Source organism: Colias eurytheme, chromosome 31, assembly GCF_061535395.1.
Source record: "Colias eurytheme isolate Ceu_HAF_F1 chromosome 31, ilColEury1 Martin Lab GWU primary, whole genome shotgun sequence".
Taxonomy (NCBI): Eukaryota; Metazoa; Arthropoda; class Insecta; order Lepidoptera; family Pieridae; genus Colias; species Colias eurytheme.
The window spans coordinates 2114484-2135265 of NC_143010.1; the positions used below are offsets into that span (position 1 = coordinate 2114484).

At 32.2% G+C, this 20782-nt stretch overlaps 2 protein-coding genes and 1 long non-coding RNA gene across 4 annotated transcripts in view; 1 reads left to right on the forward strand and 2 right to left on the reverse strand.

Moving 5' to 3' along the window:
• Positions 1 to 20782, forward strand: part of LOC149895407 (uncharacterized) — a 270965-nt gene that overhangs the window by 77040 nt on the left and 173143 nt on the right. The gene's annotated exons all lie outside the window — the stretch shown is intronic.
• The window catches only part of LOC149895412 (uncharacterized), a 39855-nt gene continuing 22913 nt past the window's right edge, over positions 3841 to 20782 (reverse strand). The window contains exons 10-12 of the mRNA XM_090118880.1: positions 6377 to 6524; positions 5055 to 5200; positions 3841 to 3999 (exon numbers count right to left, since the gene is read on the reverse strand). Of these exons, the coding sequence (XP_089975006.1) occupies positions 3859 to 3999; positions 5055 to 5200; positions 6377 to 6524 (435 nt within the window). The 3' untranslated portion in view covers positions 3841 to 3858. The remainder of the gene's footprint in view (positions 4000 to 5054; positions 5201 to 6376; positions 6525 to 20782) is intronic.
• LOC149895413 (heat shock protein 68-like) lies at positions 8204 to 10337 on the reverse strand. 2 transcript variants are annotated; one of them, XM_090118882.1, is made up of 2 exons: positions 10005 to 10130; positions 8204 to 9922 (listed from the first exon to the last, which is right to left on the reverse strand). In XM_090118882.1, the coding sequence occupies exon 2, from the start codon at positions 9919 to 9921 to the stop codon at positions 8371 to 8373; it is 1551 nt and encodes a 516-aa protein (XP_089975008.1). In that variant the 5' UTR covers position 9922; positions 10005 to 10130; the 3' UTR covers positions 8204 to 8370. The 2 variants fall into 2 exon arrangements, with proteins under 2 accessions (XP_089975008.1, XP_089975007.1); XM_090118881.1 differs by having other exon boundaries at positions 8204 to 10337.

A 20782-nucleotide genomic window follows, 5' to 3' on the forward strand; every position in this document is an offset into this window, starting at 1 on the left:
ATTTGTTTCACTCTCCATACATTTTATTTGGGAAACATTTAAATTGGTATTTTCTTCAGTATTTTCAGTATATTGTATTGGTTTAAGTTTCTTTCTTAAATGAACTTGAATACTTTGCGATTCTTCATTTGAATCCTGACCAATATCATTTCTTATTTCTTCGTTCATAAAATTATATACTTTTGATTTTACTTCTTTGTCATTTATTATATTTGTATCAGTATCTTGGACATTAATATTATTATTATTTTGTAGATTTACATGTTGTTTCTGTTTATTAATTAAAAAGGTTTTAGTTATCACAAAATTATCTTGACTCTGGCTTATGTGAGTGTTATATTCAGGAAAAGCATGTAATGTGTATATTTCTGTTTCTTGTGAGTCATGTATATTAACATCTTTTATTACTTGTGTAGACTGGGTTTTATCTTTATTTAAAGTATTTTGCGTTTCATTAATTGAAAAATCTTTTTGCAAATTGCTTTGTATTTTCGCTTTTATGTTATCATTATGGAATTTTGAATATCCAATGTCAGTATCGGTATTTATATTTGAATGTATTACTTCGTTTGCGGCTTGATTTTGTGTGGTTTCTAGAATATTTGTTTGTGACACATTTGGTGTAGATGTTTCATTGGCAGCCTGCAAGAAATAAAAGACCTAAGCTATTAAAATCTTCATATTTTGTAGGTATTTTAAGGGTTCAAATCGTTCAAGATATCGGAGGCATTAACAGTTAACTTCAGCATTTATTATTCAATAATCAATTCATAGCTTGACAGTTAACTATTCAAATTAACTGTCAAGCTAAAATGCACCTAATTTCACGCTAAAATGTACGTGATATGAACATGCATAGTCATAAAATACATTTTTAAAAGAAAGGTTAGACAAACATAAGTATCAACTTGTACTGAACGACAAATATGAACGCCGATCTTATTTTAAAATCACGTAAGTATTTTATAGTAGCGCACCAACTATAATTATTTTATTATTATATATTAAATATTTAATTCACATACTTACCTCGATAATATTATAATAAAGATAAAACAATATTTTAGCAAAACATACCGTACTTTCCAGCTCTTGATTTTTCGCATAATTATCTAATATTTGCAATACATCTGCTAACGAATTTTGGTCTACATTTTCAAAACCAGCTAAATCGTAATTTTGTAAAATCGTTATACTATCATTGGAATTATCTTCATTCAAATCTACCGAAACTGAGTTTAAACCATCACTTAAGTTAAAATCTTCTTCATCGACTGTTATATTTGATAAAGTTTCATCCAACTCTGATCCTCGTATTTTACATTGTAATTCAGATATATAATTTTCTACGCTTATATTATTTGGTTTAGTTCGTAAAACGGCCAATGCTACTGCTAAACGATACTTTTGTAGCATATGTGTTACTGAAATAAAAAATACGGTAATAAAAATACTTTGTTCAATTCAAACATTTTAAACAATTGTTAAAACTATATTTATTAATGTCCGTATTCAAAGTACCGTAATCTTCGTCCATTTTAAGGTATTTTATATCATTGATATTTGTTATAAAATCATTTAAACTAAAACTATAAATAAAAATAAAATTATCAATAAAATATCGTAACTTTGATTTCGCGGTTAATCCAAATCTCGTCCACAGATAAAAGAAAAAATTTGGTTGAGCAGTTCTTTTTTTTAATTTTGACCTGACACGACCTGACCATCATTAATATTTTTTTTATTTAATTTAAAAGTCAGTTACGTACCGATTTTGACAGTCATTGACAAATTGATAATTATTTTGTAAACAAACATGTTTTGATTTTTATCAAACTCGTATAATTTGTCGCTCTAATGAATGGCATTATATACAATTTTATTTGGAATAAGTATTTTTATGATAGCATTGGTAATGGCTATAATTAAGAAAATGTTTTTTCATTGGAAAGAAGAGCATAAAATTGAAAGAACCACACCGTTAGCTGTCGAAAGGCCCGGTACATTATTTAAAGAACTTTCTTTTTTAATATGGATGTCTTCATAGTAATTTATTCATATACTAGCGGTCCGCCCCGGCTTCGCCCGTGGTACATGTTTACGTTTTCTCTACATAAAAACCATCCTCGTACTTCAAGGAATATAATAAAAAAAGAATTATCGAAATCGGTTCAGCCGTTCTCGAGTTATGCGCTTACCAACACATTTTGCGATTCATTTTTATATATAAGATTATAAGTTAATTCTATTCATCATCGATTTTAACTAATACCTATAACCCTATTCGGCATGTTAGATTTTTTTAAACTAACATTTACAAAATTTTTGAACTTGAGACATACGTACAGTAATAAAATCTTTACTACATATTTAAATATGTACTTAAGTACATATATAAATAACGAAAAATGTTCATTAATTAAGTCCCACAATATTTTTGTAACAGGCAACATCGTCTGATGTAATCATAATTATGTATTACTAGCGGTCCGCCCCGGCTTCGCCCGTGGTACATATTTACGTTTTCTCTACATAAGAACCATCCTCGTACTTCCAAGGAATATAATAGAAAAGAATAATCGAAATCGGTTCAGCCATTCACACGTGATGCCGTGACAACGCGAAACGGGTGCAGACCCGCCGCCTTTTTAATTTTTATAGCTCCCGCCGCGCAGCGCGTCGAACGCGGCAACTGATACACAAAAATAATCCTTATGGCATGATTCTGTATTCACGCGCGATGACTTATAACGTATTTCATGTATAACTTTGGTGTTTCTACACCGATTTACATGATTCTTTTACTATAACCTGCCCAGGAGTATGAAGAATAATTGTGCCAAATTTAGTTAAAATCCGTCGGGTAGTTTTTGTTTCTATAACGAATATACAGACAGACAGACAGACAGACAAAAATTTTACTGATTGCATTTTTGGCATCAGTAGCGATCCCTTATCACCCCTTCATAGTTTTTTTTTAAATATATTTCATGTACAGAATTGGCCTCTCTACAGATTTATTATAAGTATAGATAATCTACATTCTGCACGTTACTTTTTTAATTTGTATAAAAATTAAGTCCTTGAACAATTTTGTTACAGAATACTTCGACATATATTATTTAATTGAGCTACCTAATTTATTTTCAGCTGTAAGTGTGATAATTTACACGGATAAATGTGTGATGCAGAAACGTCGCTACTCTCAAGATGTCAGCATCTATGACGTCATCAGCAAGAGTGATATCAGCCTGACGAAGCGGAATTTCGAACTTTGTGTTTAATTTTTTTTTAATAAATACATGGCAATATTATTAAATTTAATTGAGTTTTTCCTACTTATCCTTATATTTCTGTGGAAATATCAGAATAAAAAATAGCCTAAGTCTCCTTATAACATCAGCTTTCTGTGAAAGTTCAGTCAAAATCGGTCCAGCCGTTCCAGAGATTAGCCGGAACAAACAGACAGACAAAAATTTAAAAAATTACGATTTTGGTATATGTATCGTGTTTACATCCATACCTACATACGGCTTAAGTAAAAAGCGGTTATTTTAATATTAAAAACGGACACTCCAATTGTATTATTGGTATAGGTAGGTACTAGGTAGGTGTTCTATTACTGTATAGTGCAGTATTTTAATCTATACCAATATTATAAAGCTGAAGAGTTTGTTTGTTGGAACGCTCAAATCTGAGGAACTACTGGTCCGTTTTGAAAAATTATTTCGGTGTTCTATAGCCCATTTATCGAGGAACGCTATAGGCTATATACCATCTCGCTAAGACCAACAGGAGCGGAGCAATGCGGGTAATAAGCGTTTGAAATAAAACAACCCAATAATTAAATTATTTATTTTAAACATTTTCCCGTATCTTCATTCTCCTTTGACTCCTAAAGCATCGAATCCCGTACACACTGTTAATTTTGACAATATCATATTTTGACAGAAGTTCGCTGTGTTGGCCGAGCATTTTCATTATACTGCCGTCTGGGTCCTGAAAATAATTTATGATTAAAAAAAAAGTCCTACCTAAGAAATGCCCATGGCGGGAAATAATTTAAGAATAGATTTAAAAACAAAGTAGAAAAATTTAGTCATTCTGGCGGGAAATAATTTTGTGTGGTATTGTAATTTGTATGTAATTTTTGAGTTTATCAAAGAAACAGGATTTTTTTCAATTTTTATGCAGTGCATTTTGTAATATGATTGATGATGATGACTATTGCATAGCTTCTATCGCGGGTCTTGAGCGCGGGGACCGAATTGAGAAATTCCATAACGAAAAACCTCACGCTCCCCCTCCGACGGGCGCGGAGGTGTGGCTTGAAGGCATATCATGCAATAGCTTTACCGCGGCAGTCCCCGAGTGACACACGGCTTTTTTCTTTCTATTACAATTACTTTCTGTATTATTAATTAGATTAGATTAGATTAATTAGATTATTAATTTCTGTATCCATACTAATATTATAAATGCGAAAGTAACTCTGTCTGTCTGTTACTCAATCACGCCTTAACTACTGAACCGATTTGCATGAAATTTGGTATACTTAGAGATATTTTAATACCCGAGAAAGGACATAGGATAGGTTTTATCCCGGAAATCCTACGGGAACGGGTTTTTCTTTGAAAACGGGGGCGAAGCCGCGGGCGGAAAGCTAGTTACCAATATATCATACCTATTATACAATTATTTTTACTTAATATTATAAAGCTGAAGAGTTTGTTTGTTTGAACGCGCTATCTCAGGAACTACTGGTCCGAATTGAAAAATTCTTCTATAGGTTCCCGCGAGGCGCAGCTATAGTACCTATATATCAAGAGTACTTTTAAAAAGTATCATCAAGAATGAATGTGGTGGAGTTTACAATATCAGAGCCGATAAAGACATGGTGCTAAGTATTTTGTACTTAAATTTTTATATTATTATCGTGAAATATCTTAGTGCTTTAGAAATTAAAGACTTTTTAACGGATTTTAAACGCGAGTTATGTACAATTCTTGATACAATTATAATTTTGTACGCTCAGCTAATAAACAATTAATTACCAAATCCTTATAAGTAGCGACGGTAGAAATGCCCTTTTTGCCCAGTTTCCTCCAAAACTGCCAAGCAGGGTGGGTCGCGCTAGAATAGTCGTAGGGTAACGGTAGTGTTGCATCTTCCCGTATCTTCTCAAAGTGGTGTAATTTATCTGTTAATTTATTAAAAAATAATAATTATACTGTTTCCAAAAAAAATTGGTTTTACTGAGATAATGTAGTTTATAAATAACTAGCGGTCCGCCCCGGCTTCGCCCGTCGTACATATTTCGCAAAAAAAGGTTTCTCAGGGTCTAAAGATTGTCTGTGCCAAATTTCATCAAAATCTGTTAAGAGGTTTATGCGTGAAAACAATACATACATACATAATTACAAACTTTTCCTCTTTATAATATTAGTATAGACTAGCTGCGCTCCGCGGTTTCACCCGCGTGGCTCCGCTCCTGTTGATCTTAGCGTGATGATATATAGCCTTCATCGATATTTATCGACGCTTTCGTTGTTAGATATTATCGGGCTATCTAACAACGAAAGAATTTTTCAAATCGGACCAGTAGTTCCTGAGATTAGGGCGTTCAAACAAACTCTTCAGCTTTATAATACCTATTTGTATAGATAAAAGTAATATGTAGACATCGGATTATATGCATTTGCATATTTGCATATGCAAATGCATAAAACTCTCTAATTACGGCGTTAGTGCATATTATAGCCTTTTTCCCCAATCGTGCATATTTCGTTAAGTAGCGGGAGTTTTGATTGGTCGACTAACCTTTATTAGCCAATCAGAACGCTCAGCGAGTAAACCAACCCTATTTTGCCATGGTAAAATGGCAAAAAATTACAAAATGGGCTCCATTTTAAGTAATTTTTGAGCCATTAAAAATAGGGCTAGATTACCCTTTTGGGGCTAAAAACTTAAAACACGGGTTGAATTCCAAAAAAGGGCTAGATTTAGCCCGGAAAGGTCTAAGGTGGCAACACAGGGCTCGCGGGTGACAAAAGTCATAAATTTGCGCTCGAAAATTTGGTTAAAATGCTAAATTGTATATTGGCACAAAAACTATACTTAATTTCAAGAAAATTTCACTGTTTTTGTACAATCTTTGATTTAAATTTAAAATTAATAAAGGTTTTTTGATTTTGTATTGTGCATATTTTAGGCATATCAGTCGTTTTTAGTGCATATTTCGGCCTTTTTTAGTGCATATTTGCATGCATATTTTGGCATTTTGTTAGTGCAAATAATCCGATGTCTAGTAATATGTAATACAAATAAAATTTAAATTAATTATTTCCTACAATATTTTTTTATATCTTCTATTTACCTGGCCGTATATGCCGATTATGCACACGTATGTATTTATCTCGATCATGGCGGGAAATCTCGAAATAGAATCCCAACATCGCCATTACCATCATGGCCGCGTGCTGTCTGTGTTGCCCGCCGCGAAATAGTTCTATGACGCCGAAAATCTGGGAAATTTGAATGAATAATAATTAATTTAATTAGTATCTAGTTAGATAATATAATAGTTTAGTTATTAAAAAAAAGGAAATTCCGAGTGTTTGAGCTTATTTTAGTTTAAAACAGAGTTTAGAAATAAAAAGCAGGATTACTTAGATACTAGAATAATTGAACTAGTAATATCGTATGTAAATTAGGAATAAGAAAGTAGAGTCTGGCCAGCCAAAGCTGAACCCAGTGTTTTTTGTAGCGGCCACACTATGGAATGTCATCATGGCGTTTCTGCGTAGTTAGTTGTCAGTTTTGTTGAAAACGGTTCAAATCACTTACATACTTTAATAATGTTTAAATCCTGCTGTGTTGAGTACCTAATGTACCTATATACTATGATCACCTTTATAAATATCAAAAGTATCAAAATGTTTTTTTCCTGTTATAGCCGATGTTACCAGGTCCATATTTTTTAAATTTGCCGCCCTTTACTGGGTTCAGCTTTGGCTGGCCAGACTCTAGTCGCTACAGATGGGGGTGGATTTTTATGGATAGAAGTATAGAAAAAACTATTAAATGCTTGCTATATGTATTACCTTTCTTTCAATATTGCAATTACTAATTTCATTAGATTAAACAGTAATTATCTTTATAAAATATTTTTGATTTATTTAACGATAATCGAATACTGGGAAAAGTATGTACAAATCTGTGGTACAAATACTCATTTTTATTGCTAAATATTTTGAGTAAAATAGAGTAAAATAATTTATAGCCTAAAAATAAATATTTATACGTACCGTTTGATGCACAGCGTAATAGAGGTAAGGGTTAAATAAATAAAACACAACATTAAATGTTTTATTTTCCATCGTTACATACATAATAATCACATAAACATACAATCAAAATGAGGTAGACAAAACTAGGAATTATGAGGCAGATTTTCCAAAATAGATTTAAAAGTAATAAAATTTGAAACAACGTCATCTATCGATGTATAGACTGTTCAAAATAATACGTATTTCGCCCTGTAACTATTGTAAAATGGCTTGCAGTTTAACAAAAAGAATAGTTAATATAAAAATACTTCAATAAATATCACATCATAAGTATTTCGGCACAAACATTTTTGGTGTCTTTAAACTGTTGTTAGCTTAACTATTTATCAAACAACATTGATTTCTCTTTTTTAACGAATTGTTAGTTAAACTAACGCATTTTAACTATTAGTATGTCTACTGATAAAACAACCGGCGATAAGTCAACTACTATAACAGGCAACGATGTCATATAACAGGGTATCTAGGATCTAGGTAATTCAATGCAATTAATGACGTTTTATATACAAAATTACTATAAAAACGCGTTGTAGAAACTTGTATGATATTTATTGTTTACAACTAAGTATATCGCTCTGAATAATATACATAGTTCAAAAAATATTTGGAGAGATCGCGTTGTTTTCGTGCATGTAAACATATTTATTGGTAAATGTTTTTAATACACGCTATTTTAAGGTTGATACTCTATATAATTAATGATATTAAATCTTCCTGCTAAAAAACACTTACAAAAAATAAAAACATAACAAAAGTAAAACATCTCATTTTAAAAACTGGCAAGACGCTGATAAAATCATTATATAACCATCTCTAGAAAAAGCACGTTTACGAAAAATGTTAAATTCTAAAACTCATTATAATTTCATATCACCAAATGTATCATTTATCCACATTTAAAATTCACGATTCACTGGCACAAAACCATCTCTTAGACGTTATGTAAAGAGGCAAAGCGTTATTTTGTCAAACAAAAAGCTGGGGCAAACGAACACACAAAACTTACCACATAATTTTTTAATCAATGATCATCATCAACTTCTGTTATAGCAGATTCTTCATTAATTTCAACGCTTCGCTCTGTCTCGCTTCGCTGTCGCTTCGCTCTGTGACCCCAGCAGTGACTCAATTTACTTATTTTAGAAGACCATCGACGCAACAATTCCGACATTTTTCTCTCATATTCCTCCCTAAGACAGTCCATGTTATCTTCCAACCATGCGATCGCTTCTTTACACTCACCCATCATAGTTGCACATTCATTGCCACTAACTCGCTCTAGATTCTCAACCACGGTTTGCTTGACATTGTAAATGTACGTTTCCAATTGGTTCCGCACTTCCAAACGTCGTTTATTCTCTACATCTTCTTCGTGAAATCTCTCAGCGTCTGCTATCATTTTGTATACTTCCTTCTGTCCAAATCGATGCGTGTTCTCGATGACAATTTTCTCACAATTGCCTGTACTTTTATCTTGCGCTGATACAGTCAAAATTCCATTTGCATCTATGTCGAATATCAGATCAATTTTAGGGACGCCTCTCGGTGCTGGTGGGATGTTGTTCAGCTCGAAAACACCTAGTAAATTATTGTCTCTTGTCATTGTTCGCTCTCCCTCAAACACTTCAATGGTCATAGCATTCTGATAGTCCTCTAAAGTGGTTATTTCTCTTACTTTGTGGCACGGTATAGGCGTATTTCTCTCTACTACTTTGAACATCATACCTCTAGCAGTTTCCACTCCTAAAGACAATGGCACAACATCGACTAGCAGTAAGTTTTGAATATTTTTTGTGCGTTGTCCAGATAATATTGCCGCTTGAATGGCTGCTCCACACGCTATAGCTTCTTCAGGGTTGATCGAGGTAGCTATGTTTTTTCCATCAAAAAATTCTATTAGCATACTCCTAATCTTTGGTATTCTAGTGCTGCCTCCGACTAAGATTATATCGTCAATGTTACTTTTCTTCATGCGAGCATCTCTCAAAGCTTGCTCTATCGGCTTCAGCGTATCATTGAAGAGATCAGAACATAAATCTTCGAATAGAGCTCTTGAAATTCGGTTCGTATAATCGATACCATCGTATAATGCTTCGAGTTGTACTGTTGCTTCTACAGCTGAGGTTAAACATAGTTTTGCTTTTTCTGCTGCGGATTTCAAACGTCGCAAACATTTGTTATCTTTACACACTTCTTTACCAAATCGTTTACGAAAGTCCTCAGCAAAGTACGCCACTAATCTATTATCAAAATCTTCACCACCTAATCTCGAATTGCCAGCCGTAGCTTTCACTTCATACACAGAACCATCAACTATCGTTAGAACCGAAACATCAAAAGTGCCGCCACCTAAATCGTAAATCAAAACATTACGTTCGCCTCTAAACTTTTTATCGTAACCATAGGCGAGAGCGGCCGCCGTCGGTTCATTTATAATCCTTAATATTTCTAGACCCGCAATATTCCCAGCCATTCTAGTGGCTAGTCTTTGTGCATCTGTAAAATACGCTGGAACGGTAACAACTGCCTTATCAACTTTCTTACCTAGATGCGCCTCAGCAATCGCCTTCATCCTGAAAAGTACCATAGAGCTTATTTCCTCCGGCGAAAACAATTTCTTTTTGCCCCTGTATTCAACAATTATTTTTGGCTTACCGTTCTCGTTGGCTACTTTGAAAGGGTAGTGGCGGAGGTCCATCTGCAGGCCGACGTCATCGTACCGTCGACCTATTAAGCGTTTGGTGGCGAATACAGTGTTTGTAGGATTGGTGGCAGCTTGGCTTTTCGCCGCTTCGCCTATGAGACGTTCACGGGGCGTGAAAGCCACAAAGCATGGTGTCGTTCGATTGCCCTGTTCGTTCACAATCACTTCAGCACTGTTATTATTCCACACGGCCACACACGAGTATGTTGTACCTAAATCAATACCCACTGCTACCATGTTTAATAACAACGTGTTACGTGACGTTTGAACCGCGTAAACTTGAACTATCGCGATCCGAGCGCTTTTATAGACTACGAATAGGAATGCAGAACTTTCGAGAAAGCCGTTTGAGCCAATCAGATAGCGGTATACGAAGAAATTTCTAGAATTGTGTTGCCAGCTTTTGAGATCGCAATTACCCAGCTTTTTATTGAACAACGTTTACTGTATGAAGTTATAGTAATTGTCAGTTAATTTTACGAAATACAATCATAAGTCATAACATAAATAAGTACAGTATATAAAATAATAATTTCAATTACTTTTTTAAGTCAAAAGGTTGAATGGATTAAAATAAGATTTCATATAGGTACTTATATATAATGTTAATTTTCTGTATCAATTATACTGTCACATAAAACTATAACTTTATGAGAGCAATTAATTGTATTCATAAAACATTATTGCTGTAAACAAATTTATGAACCCAAAAATATCACATTTTCTATATATTTTTACTGTGATTAACAATTATAATTAGGTATTTAACATTCTAAATTATAATCAAACCTACTATCAATCGTTAGATTTTAATTTATTTAAAGTGAATACTACCGTTAAATAATAACGAATCAAAATTGTATTCACAATCTACGCTACAAAACCAACAAGTATCCTACAAATACAATTTTTCCCTAAAGTTGGGATTTATTTTTAAATATGGCATCCCAAACCTCCCTACCACCACCACGCATGTCATTAAACGTCAGGTAATTCTGACGTCAAATGTATGTTCGTCTCTTTCTAGCTCACTATGTCCATCCTTGTTTACTTCACGAGAATATGGCGGCAAATTGAAATGTTGTTAACAAGATATCTTTTAAATAAATAATAGATACTTGTCTCAAATTCAAATTGTAATTTAAGAGGGGTCTGATTGATAAATTGTTGGACCTTATTGCTTTGGATTTAAGTATTATTTTAGATTGAATGTAATTTAATATGAAGTTACTTATATAAAAATTATTGTAGCAATTTTCTATTTGCAATGACGGAAGGTTTGAAATACGAATATTTTGTAACTAGATTTCCGCCCGCGGCTTCGCCCGCGTTTTCAAAGGAAAACCCGCATAGTTCCCGTTCCCGTAGGATTTCCGGGATAAAACCTATCCTATGTGTTAATCCAAGTTACCCTCTATATGTGTGCTAAATTTCATTGTAATCGGTTCAGTAGTTTTTACGTGAAAGAGTAACAAACATCCATACATCCATACATCCATACAAACTTTCGCCTTTATAATAAATAGTATTAAGATTAAGATTAAGATTAAGATGTAAATGAAACCTTATGCTTTGGTAATGATGATTAAAATTAATGTTTTTAGCAGTTTCTTCCAATTTTAAGGCTGCAGTCTAGCAAAATTGCGTTTTCAACAAGTTATTTGACAATTTTTTCCCGGCTAATGATATGATAAACTGAATTTTTTTTTCTTGTTTATCAATTAGTGTTATATACGCAATGCGCGTGAATTTTTTCACATTTGTAAAGTTACTTTATGTTACCTTAATCAGGCCTTCAAGATAAGCCTCTTTCCCCCAAAGACATTTCGAGCTAAGTTTGTGCACTCACTACGTTGCAACCGATTACAATTTACACAATCTGATCAGCGCATTATTATCCTTATATAGTCGTTATTAAAAACTGCTGAATACAATTGCCGAAAAACTTATGATTTTCTTAATTAGAACGTTATAAATTCATTAAATTTCCCATTTTTTGCCTTACAAAATCTATTGATAAATACTACTAAAAGTTATTTTTTCCATTAATTTATTCGAGTTGGTTGAAGACCAATGAGTATTAATCCTTTAAAAAACATTTTTTTTTAATTTTGATAATTCTTTAAATATTAAAAAAATATTTAAAATAATTAGGAAAAATTCTAGCGAATTTCTTTAGTCGCGCTCCTTGGGCCGGAGCGTTCTGTGTGCTCTACGCTCGATTTTCCTTCATACCGAAGTGAAAGTTGCTCTACTTCATTAAATTTCATATTTTTGTTAATTGATTATTTTTATCTTAGTTTTGTGCAAATATTCGTATTTTTAAACATTTGATTTCGATATGGAAAATAAACGAAAAAAATACGCGTGTAACTACTAGAAAAAAAATTATCTTCGAACATAAAGTTAATGAAACCAAATAGATTGCAAAGGTGATTGGCAACAATTTCTTTATTTTACGGGGTGTCAGTAAAGGGATGTATATTTCTTTAAAACTAAAGTAAGCTCATAAATTTTCTTATAATATAATTTTTTTGAAGTTCCAAAAATGTTCATTTTTCGTTTGAGAAATACGAAATATAATATAAACTTGTATTGAGAACTTGAACTTCCCAAGTTCATCCGGGGAAATCCCCATACGGGGAAAATGATTTGTTTACTCCAAAATTGATCCGAGGTGTTTTAATTTTTTCTTCTAGTCATTTTCAACGTAGCGGCATTTTGCTTGATTATTAATTTTGTAACTTAAATACAGGATGTTGGTTTTATATTCTGATCTTACAGACGCGCTGACAAATTTAGTCCGCCATTTCTAGTTTAGTCTACCAACTCTAAGTACCAATATTAAAACGAATGGATTATCATCACATCATCAAAACTCAGATGTAATGGAAGATCACAATAACATAGAAAATTCAGTGGGTGTTGAGAACTAAACAAACAGAAATAACAGAGACGCGAAGAATAAAAAAAGAGGACGAAAACGATAATTCGTTGATGCTTTCCCTTTTCGACGTATTGTTAGGGTACATCACCAATCTGCAAAAAACAAAACTGATGAATCCCAATTGCTGATTAAAAATGAAAAACAAATAATCGACAACAGTGGTGAAAATTTGCTGATCACGATGAAACATCCTTCAGTGGTAGCAGATTTACTCATTTAAAATGTATCGGTGAACAGCGTAAAGGAGAGGAGGACAGGAAAACATTATGAATGTGGATGGTGAACATTATGATTGTATACAGGGTGTAATCGATAAGTATGTGCAGGCGATTATGACGTTATTATTGCAGGTATCAAAAAACTTAAAACTGATATCGAAATTACTTTACCTGATGAGCAAAATGACAATAATAACTTTTTAAAAGTATAACGAGAAATATCTAAAAAATTTACTTTATACACTCCCATATCAAAAAGGGAAAATGGGACTAGTAGAAGTTAAATGTCTAATGCCGGCAAAAGACATGAATGCGGAAGATGCGGTTAAAAAAAATTTAATATTTGAAATACTATGCAAAAAATAACACTTTTGTCATAGATAAGAATCATGACTATTTTTTCCAAATTCAGGGACAACTAAACGTTGCAGAAGCAGAAGTCTGCTTATTTGCTGTTTGGACTGGAGTGAATCATTCATTAAAAATAGAATATATAAAAAAGTATGTAACGTTTAGGCAAAATAAAATGATGGACCATTATCAAGATTTTACATAAATTGCCTACTGTCAGAATTGATTGATTCGAGACTTCAGCATTCGATGTCCATCAAGGACCCATCCTATATCATTCAAGCAATTGAAAAAAAAGAGATAAATCCAGTGCAACCGATAAAGCATCAGAATGCTAGCAAAAGATTTATTAGGTTTATCAATATAAATCTATATATTATACATAATATGTATAATAAATCTGTAGAAGACACGAAGACTGACATCCGCGCGGACGGAGTCGCGGGCGGAAGCTAGTCAGAAATAAATATCTTTTGTTTTCATTTGTGTATTTTTCTATTTAATAATTTTTTAACACAAACATTACATTTTTTTTATTATATACAAAATTTGTTTATCCGTTTTATTAGTTAAACTGAACAACTTTCACTAAGAAACTTAGGTCGAAAAAAACGTATAGAGTTATGCATTTTGTATGGAAAGCTTATTTTTTTTTTTATATTTCGTCCAAATTTCTTTGTAAAAGTTGATCAGTTATATAAACATGAAGTTGAAGATATCAATAGAAAGTATTCGCAAATTTTGTGTACTGATAAAAAAAAAATCACCCGGTGTAATTTTCACGAAAATTGTTTCAAATTGTCATTTTTGGTACTTATTACGAATATTAAATTATGCATACGAATGATTTAATTTTTAAAAATTAAGTGGAGCAACTTTCCCTTAGTACATTTGTATTATTTACATATAGGATGACAGGATGCATTTGTTTGCACTACTAGACCAAGCCCTTAACTTCCTTTGCTGATCCGATTTAACTCATTTTTTTTTTATTTGTTTGTAAGTTGTTAACTTAAGGTGATTGCAACGATCTGTTCCCAGCCAATATCCCGCTAGATGGCGCTGAATTCTACATTTCTAGTTTATTTGAGTTTTTGCGTAATTGGAATAGTCATCAAACCTAGGAATAGTCATGGCGGTTACTGAATATTATATTTTATTGAAATATGTTATATCATTGCCTTAAAATCCACCCAATTCGGTAAAATTATGCGTTTTAACATCTGTCATTGCATACAGGGTCGTTTACACACACAGACGTATACAAAAATGATAAAGATTTAACTCTAGATGGCGTGAATGTAAAGCGCGTCACACACGGTGAAGATACTACCTATAATATTTTATCTAATCTAGTAATATTTTATATTACAGTATCTTAAGGTATCCGGTATCAGCGTTCTGACCATCATTTTTCTTTTTTCGCTGTAGAACCGCCATCCTGTTACAAATGACCCACAAAGGAGAATGACCACGGGTGGTATCGGTAAAATTTTAGTTGTGCCACGTATTCGTTATATTGTTAATTCCTATTTGTATTTATAATGATCATATGTATCAATATTAAGTCTTAATTAAACCGGATAAATTGAAATAATAGTAAAAGTAAAAGTTTTTCTTTTGAAACATGTATGAACTTTCGCATTAGTAGGAAGTAGGATTGTTATAAAAATAAAAGTTATATTTGTTGGCGTAAACTATTTTATTGTAATTTTGGGAAATAAATAATGTCAAAATTGATTACCTACAATAAAACGCAGTTTTATTTTATTACCTACATTACACTATTGTTTTTTTTTTATCAAAACATGTATTTGAAGTAGCAAATATGATATTATGCTGATCCAAGCATTTTCACTCAAAACTAATATCACTAATGATTTGTAAAAGTAAATTATTTCAAAATACATTTCATAACCAACAAGTAAGAATAATTATTCATACAACAACAAATCAAAAACACTATTTACTATGGAAAAAAAACCAGGAAGGTGAAAAACATATTTACGATTTCGATGCACTCGACTTTTAGTAAAATAATAGGTAAAAATATTATTATGGTTTTGATCACAGACATATCTGTGGTTTTGATTTTAGCTACTAGTATCAGAAAGCTGCGTGTTCAATGCACGTCGGGGTCCCACAACTGTGGAGGAAGGAAGGTAGAATACCTCCATCGAATAAGTGAAGTTTCTCGACATACTCGATTTGCCGGCCGGCCTCAATGAAGATTGTCCGAAAGTTGTATATGTGCTCTGTAACGAAAAAATTTCGCTAGCGCGATTCAGAGTGAGGTGTCGTACAATATACCTAATGAAGTTTTTCATCTTTTTATTTTACTGCAAATACAAAATAAAAATTAAACAATGGTAATGTAAATTCTAAACAAACTACTACCAAAATACAATTAGAACAAAAATCATTTGACTTGTTTATTTCACCCAGAGGCCAGAGCTGAGGCGGCTCGTGACAAAATTGTATAGGTGTTCACTTGAAATAAAACAACGAAAATACAATAGCGTTCGGGATGATTTATTACAAAAAAATGAGCACCACATTTTATAAATGTCTATAACACTAAAAATTACAAAGTACAGGCTATTTCAAAACGAATTCAATGACTAGGTATCAATAATTAGTAAATCACCGAATTTGCATTCGCGAGCGTAGGTATCCATAGTGTTTGTCACTGACGGTCACTGACCTCTATAACTTATAGTTATAGAGGTCAGTGGTGTTTGTTGTGTAAACATGTATGTATTTGAGTAGTTAGTAGCATATTATATTCTGAATTTCTGATCCATGCCTATTCACTCAAAACTAATAACACTAATGATTTGTAACAGTAAATTATTTCAATAGGTAGGTATTTGAACATTTCCCAACAAGACGTAAGAATAATTATTCGTAGGTATACAAGATACAATAACAAATCTAATACACTATTTATTATTTTATTATTTACTAGCGGTCCGCCCCGGCTTCGCCCGTGGTACATGTTTACGTTTTCTCTCCATAAGAAGTAATAGCTAGAGAGCTAGCGCAAAGCTACCTGTATGTATTTGACCAGACCTGGATTTTTGTGTGTTGATTCCCCTATACCTACTATACATGAGATGAGGAGTCACTAAGCCCAGAGTGGTGGACGGGGCGCGCGCTTAGGTAAGACAGGTGGAAATTTTTGGCGAACTTTGAAACCATTTGACCACGTCTGCCATTTTGATATTTGAAAATAGATTATTATTACTATCGGAAAATAACAATGGCAGACCATTATCACGCGGATAACATTCTGGCAGACACTTATGAAAGTGCTGAAAAAAATACAATTTTGAAAGTATTTGACCAGATCTGCCATTCATATATTTTATTTATTAGGGTCTTCAGCAGACAACAAAACTTTACAGACTTCAGCAGTCAACAAGACTTAGCTTCTACATGGTCAGATGTATATATGTATTACGTTCCCTGACCTTACATCAATGATTTACTTAATTAATGTTTTTATGGTCATTTACATTTAATTTTGAAAACTATGGAATAAAATTTATAAATTTGATGATACAAAACTAAATATACATTTGTAAAGAATCTCAAATATAAAGTTGTGTTGCAAATAACAAATCATCATTTAAATATTTAGTTTATTTCTTTATTTAAGAAACAATTAACAATTACAAAACAACATAAAAAAACACGCATGCATTTATTGAAATGTTCATTCATCATCACTATCGTATGGCGTTGTGTGACTCGTCTTCATAATCCATTGAATCGGATTCTGTAAAAGTAAAACGTAAATTATATAATAAAAGAAATGAGTCATTATAAACTTACCTAGTAAGGCAATGCCTTTGATGTCGCACGATGCCGCCGCGCCGCCAGTGTAGGTACTTCTGCTGCTACATGAAAATATGCTAGGGTTGCAACAAATGGGAAATAAAACAATTGTGATTATTACTATTATGATGTAATCATTTATTCATATTATGTACATTCAAAACAATTGCTATTATTAAATCTGATGTAATTATTTTTTCATAAATATATAATTATTATTAATTACATAATATATTGCACTGTGAAATATTTACGTATCACTTTATTTTTGATGTTCTTAATTGTCTTTTATAAAATTTAAGTGACGCATTCGCATTGGGATCAACAATCCGATAAGAAAAGAATGGAGACAACATATACATAGCTTTGATTTCAATTCTACAGATACAAAATATACAATCTATCTAAAATGATACAACGGATGTTTCCTGCGTTTTCTCGTCAAAATACCGAAACAACGTAATTATTGTATGTTGGGCGTGAAAGTAAAAAAACAAATGAAAAGTGTTTTCCATATGATTATTTATTAAATTTACGCGATTAAGAATAATTTCAACGATACAATTTAGTAACCGAGAATTCAGAGGATTAAAGAAAATACCTGCCTGATCATTTTATCAAACTCTAAAAGAATTATGGTTATTTCGCATCACTCGGTTTATTAGTTTGGTAATAATTATTAAAGGTAGTTACAACCCTAGCCATTGAGTCGAACGGTAGGCAACACAATATCGACTTTGTGCGGGTACATATGGTACATTTCTTCTTGCTGTGAAGCGTAATTATTATTATTAAGATTTTTTAGGCTATTTTGAATCAGCTGTTCTAATTTAATTCTAGAAATTTATTAAAACGTGATTTTTTTTAAAGTATATTATGAGTTTATAAATACCTCAACCAATAGTTATTGTGTCCTATCCTCATTTCTTTATATCTTGGTAGTTAACTAAAGTGTTAAATTTACATAACCTCAACAACAACATTTACACTGCCACTGCACTAAAACTAAACTAACTAGCTCTCTAGCTATAAGAACCATCCTCGTACTTCAAGGGATATAATAAAAAAAGAATTATCGAAATCGGTTCAGCCGTTCTCGAGTTATGCGCTTACCAACACATTTTGCGATTCATTTTTATATATAAGACTAGCGGTCCGCCCCGGCTTCGCCCGTGGTACATGTTTACGTTTTCTCTACATAAGAACCATCCTCGTACTTCAAGGAATATAATAAAAAAAGAATTATCGAAATCGGTTCAGCCGTTCTCGAGTTATGCGCTTACCAACACATTTTGCGATTCATTTATATATATATACTAGCGGTCCGCCCCGGCTTCGCCCGTGGTACATGTTTACGTTTTCTCTACATAATAACCATCCTCGTACTTCAAGGAATATAATAAAAAAAGAAATATCGAAATCGGTTCAGCCGTTCTCGAGTTATGCGCTTACCAACACATTTTGCGATTCATTTTTATATATAAGACTAGCGGTCCGCCCCGGCTTCGCCCGTGGTACATAATATTTACGTTTTCTCTACATAAAAACCATCCTCGTACTTCAAGGAATATAATAAAAAAAGAATGATCGAAATCGGTTCAGCCGTTCTCGAGTTATGCGCTTACCAACACATTTTGCGATTCATTTTTATATATAAGATAAGATTATGTGAAAATAACCAGGAAGGTGAAAAACATATTTACGAAAACATAGTAACATAATATGGCTGTCGCTACAATAATTATATTTCAATTTTATCTTTTTATACCTAGTAGAACTGGCCGACGAATAAAAAAAATCGTATTAGAATAAATACAATAAATTACGGAACAAAAAAAGGATTGTAACTGAATTAGGTATGTTTGTTTCTGGGCACACCGTTTTCGACGACGCGACGCGCGACGTAAGCGTATAGGTATAGGTACCTACTTTGCTAAAACAAACTAATAAAATTGTGTGTCTGTCTGAAAATTCGGAAAAGCATATTTTGCAAGTTTGTAATTACTTTGATAGTTTACCGATTTATAATAATTGTAATTGTAATTGTATAATATATAATTTGCAATGTGGTGAAATTTCATAAAAATCACGGGCCAATTTTTTGTTTTGAATCCCACCGAAAATATAATTGCGTTATTAGAATAATTAATTACTATACCTACCCACGATCAATTATTACAATATAGTCTCAAATGCATACTAGAGAAATATTGCAATTTGATTCAATTAAAATGCATAGCATACAAAAATAAATTCACAACACAAGAAATTCCGCGCGCAAATCATAGCGCGTGTCAATGAAATCAAGAATGTTTTATATCAAGCCGACGCGGACGACGACGCGACGCCGAACAAAAGTACCTACGACGGACGACCACGCTTCGAGTTGCCAAACAACATGAGTAATAAATTGTTTACAAAAAAAACAAGTTTTCCATTTTTCTGTATGAGTAGACAGAACTTCAAAACGCCACCTGCTACGGTTTATATTATGAACGATTGTTATAAAAATAAAAGTTATATTTGTTGGTGTAAACTATTTTATTGATCAATAATTTTGGAATTTAAAATTGTCAACATTGATTACAATAAAACGCAGTTTTATTTTATTACACTATTGTTTTTTTTATCAAAACATGTATTTGAAGTACCATATAATATTATGCTGATCCAAGCATTTTCACTCAAAACTTATATCACTAATGATTTGTAAAAGTAAATTATTTCAATATACATTTCATAACCAACATGTAAGAATAATTATTATTATTCCTACCTACAACAACAAACCTAAAACACTATTTACTATGGGAAAATAACCAGGAAGGTGAAAAACATATTATTATTTACGATTTCGACGCACTCGACTTTTAGTAAAATATAGTAGGGAAACATAATATTATGGTTTTGATTTTTGCTACTAGTATAAGAAAACTGCGTGTTCAAACTACTTGTTTGTCTGTCTGAAAATTCGGAAGTACTTTGGTAGTTTACCGATTTATAATAATATTGTATATATCGTTGTTTAAAAAATATTCAAACACAATAAAATATGATATATGTACTGATTTATCACTGGTTTCAGTGATGAACTGATGAGTCAATTATAGCCACTATACTTTCGTCATACGTGTGTATGATTGATGTGATTTGCAACGTGGTGATATTTCAGAAAAATCACGGGTCAAATTGTCCCACCGAAAATATAACTGCGTTATAAGAATAACTATACCTACGATAAATTATACATAATACAATATAGTCTCAAATGCATACTAGTGAAATATTTTATTTGAATCAATAAAATAAAAAAATAAATAAAAAATAATAATAATACAAAAATAAATTCACAACACAAGAAAATCCGCGCGCA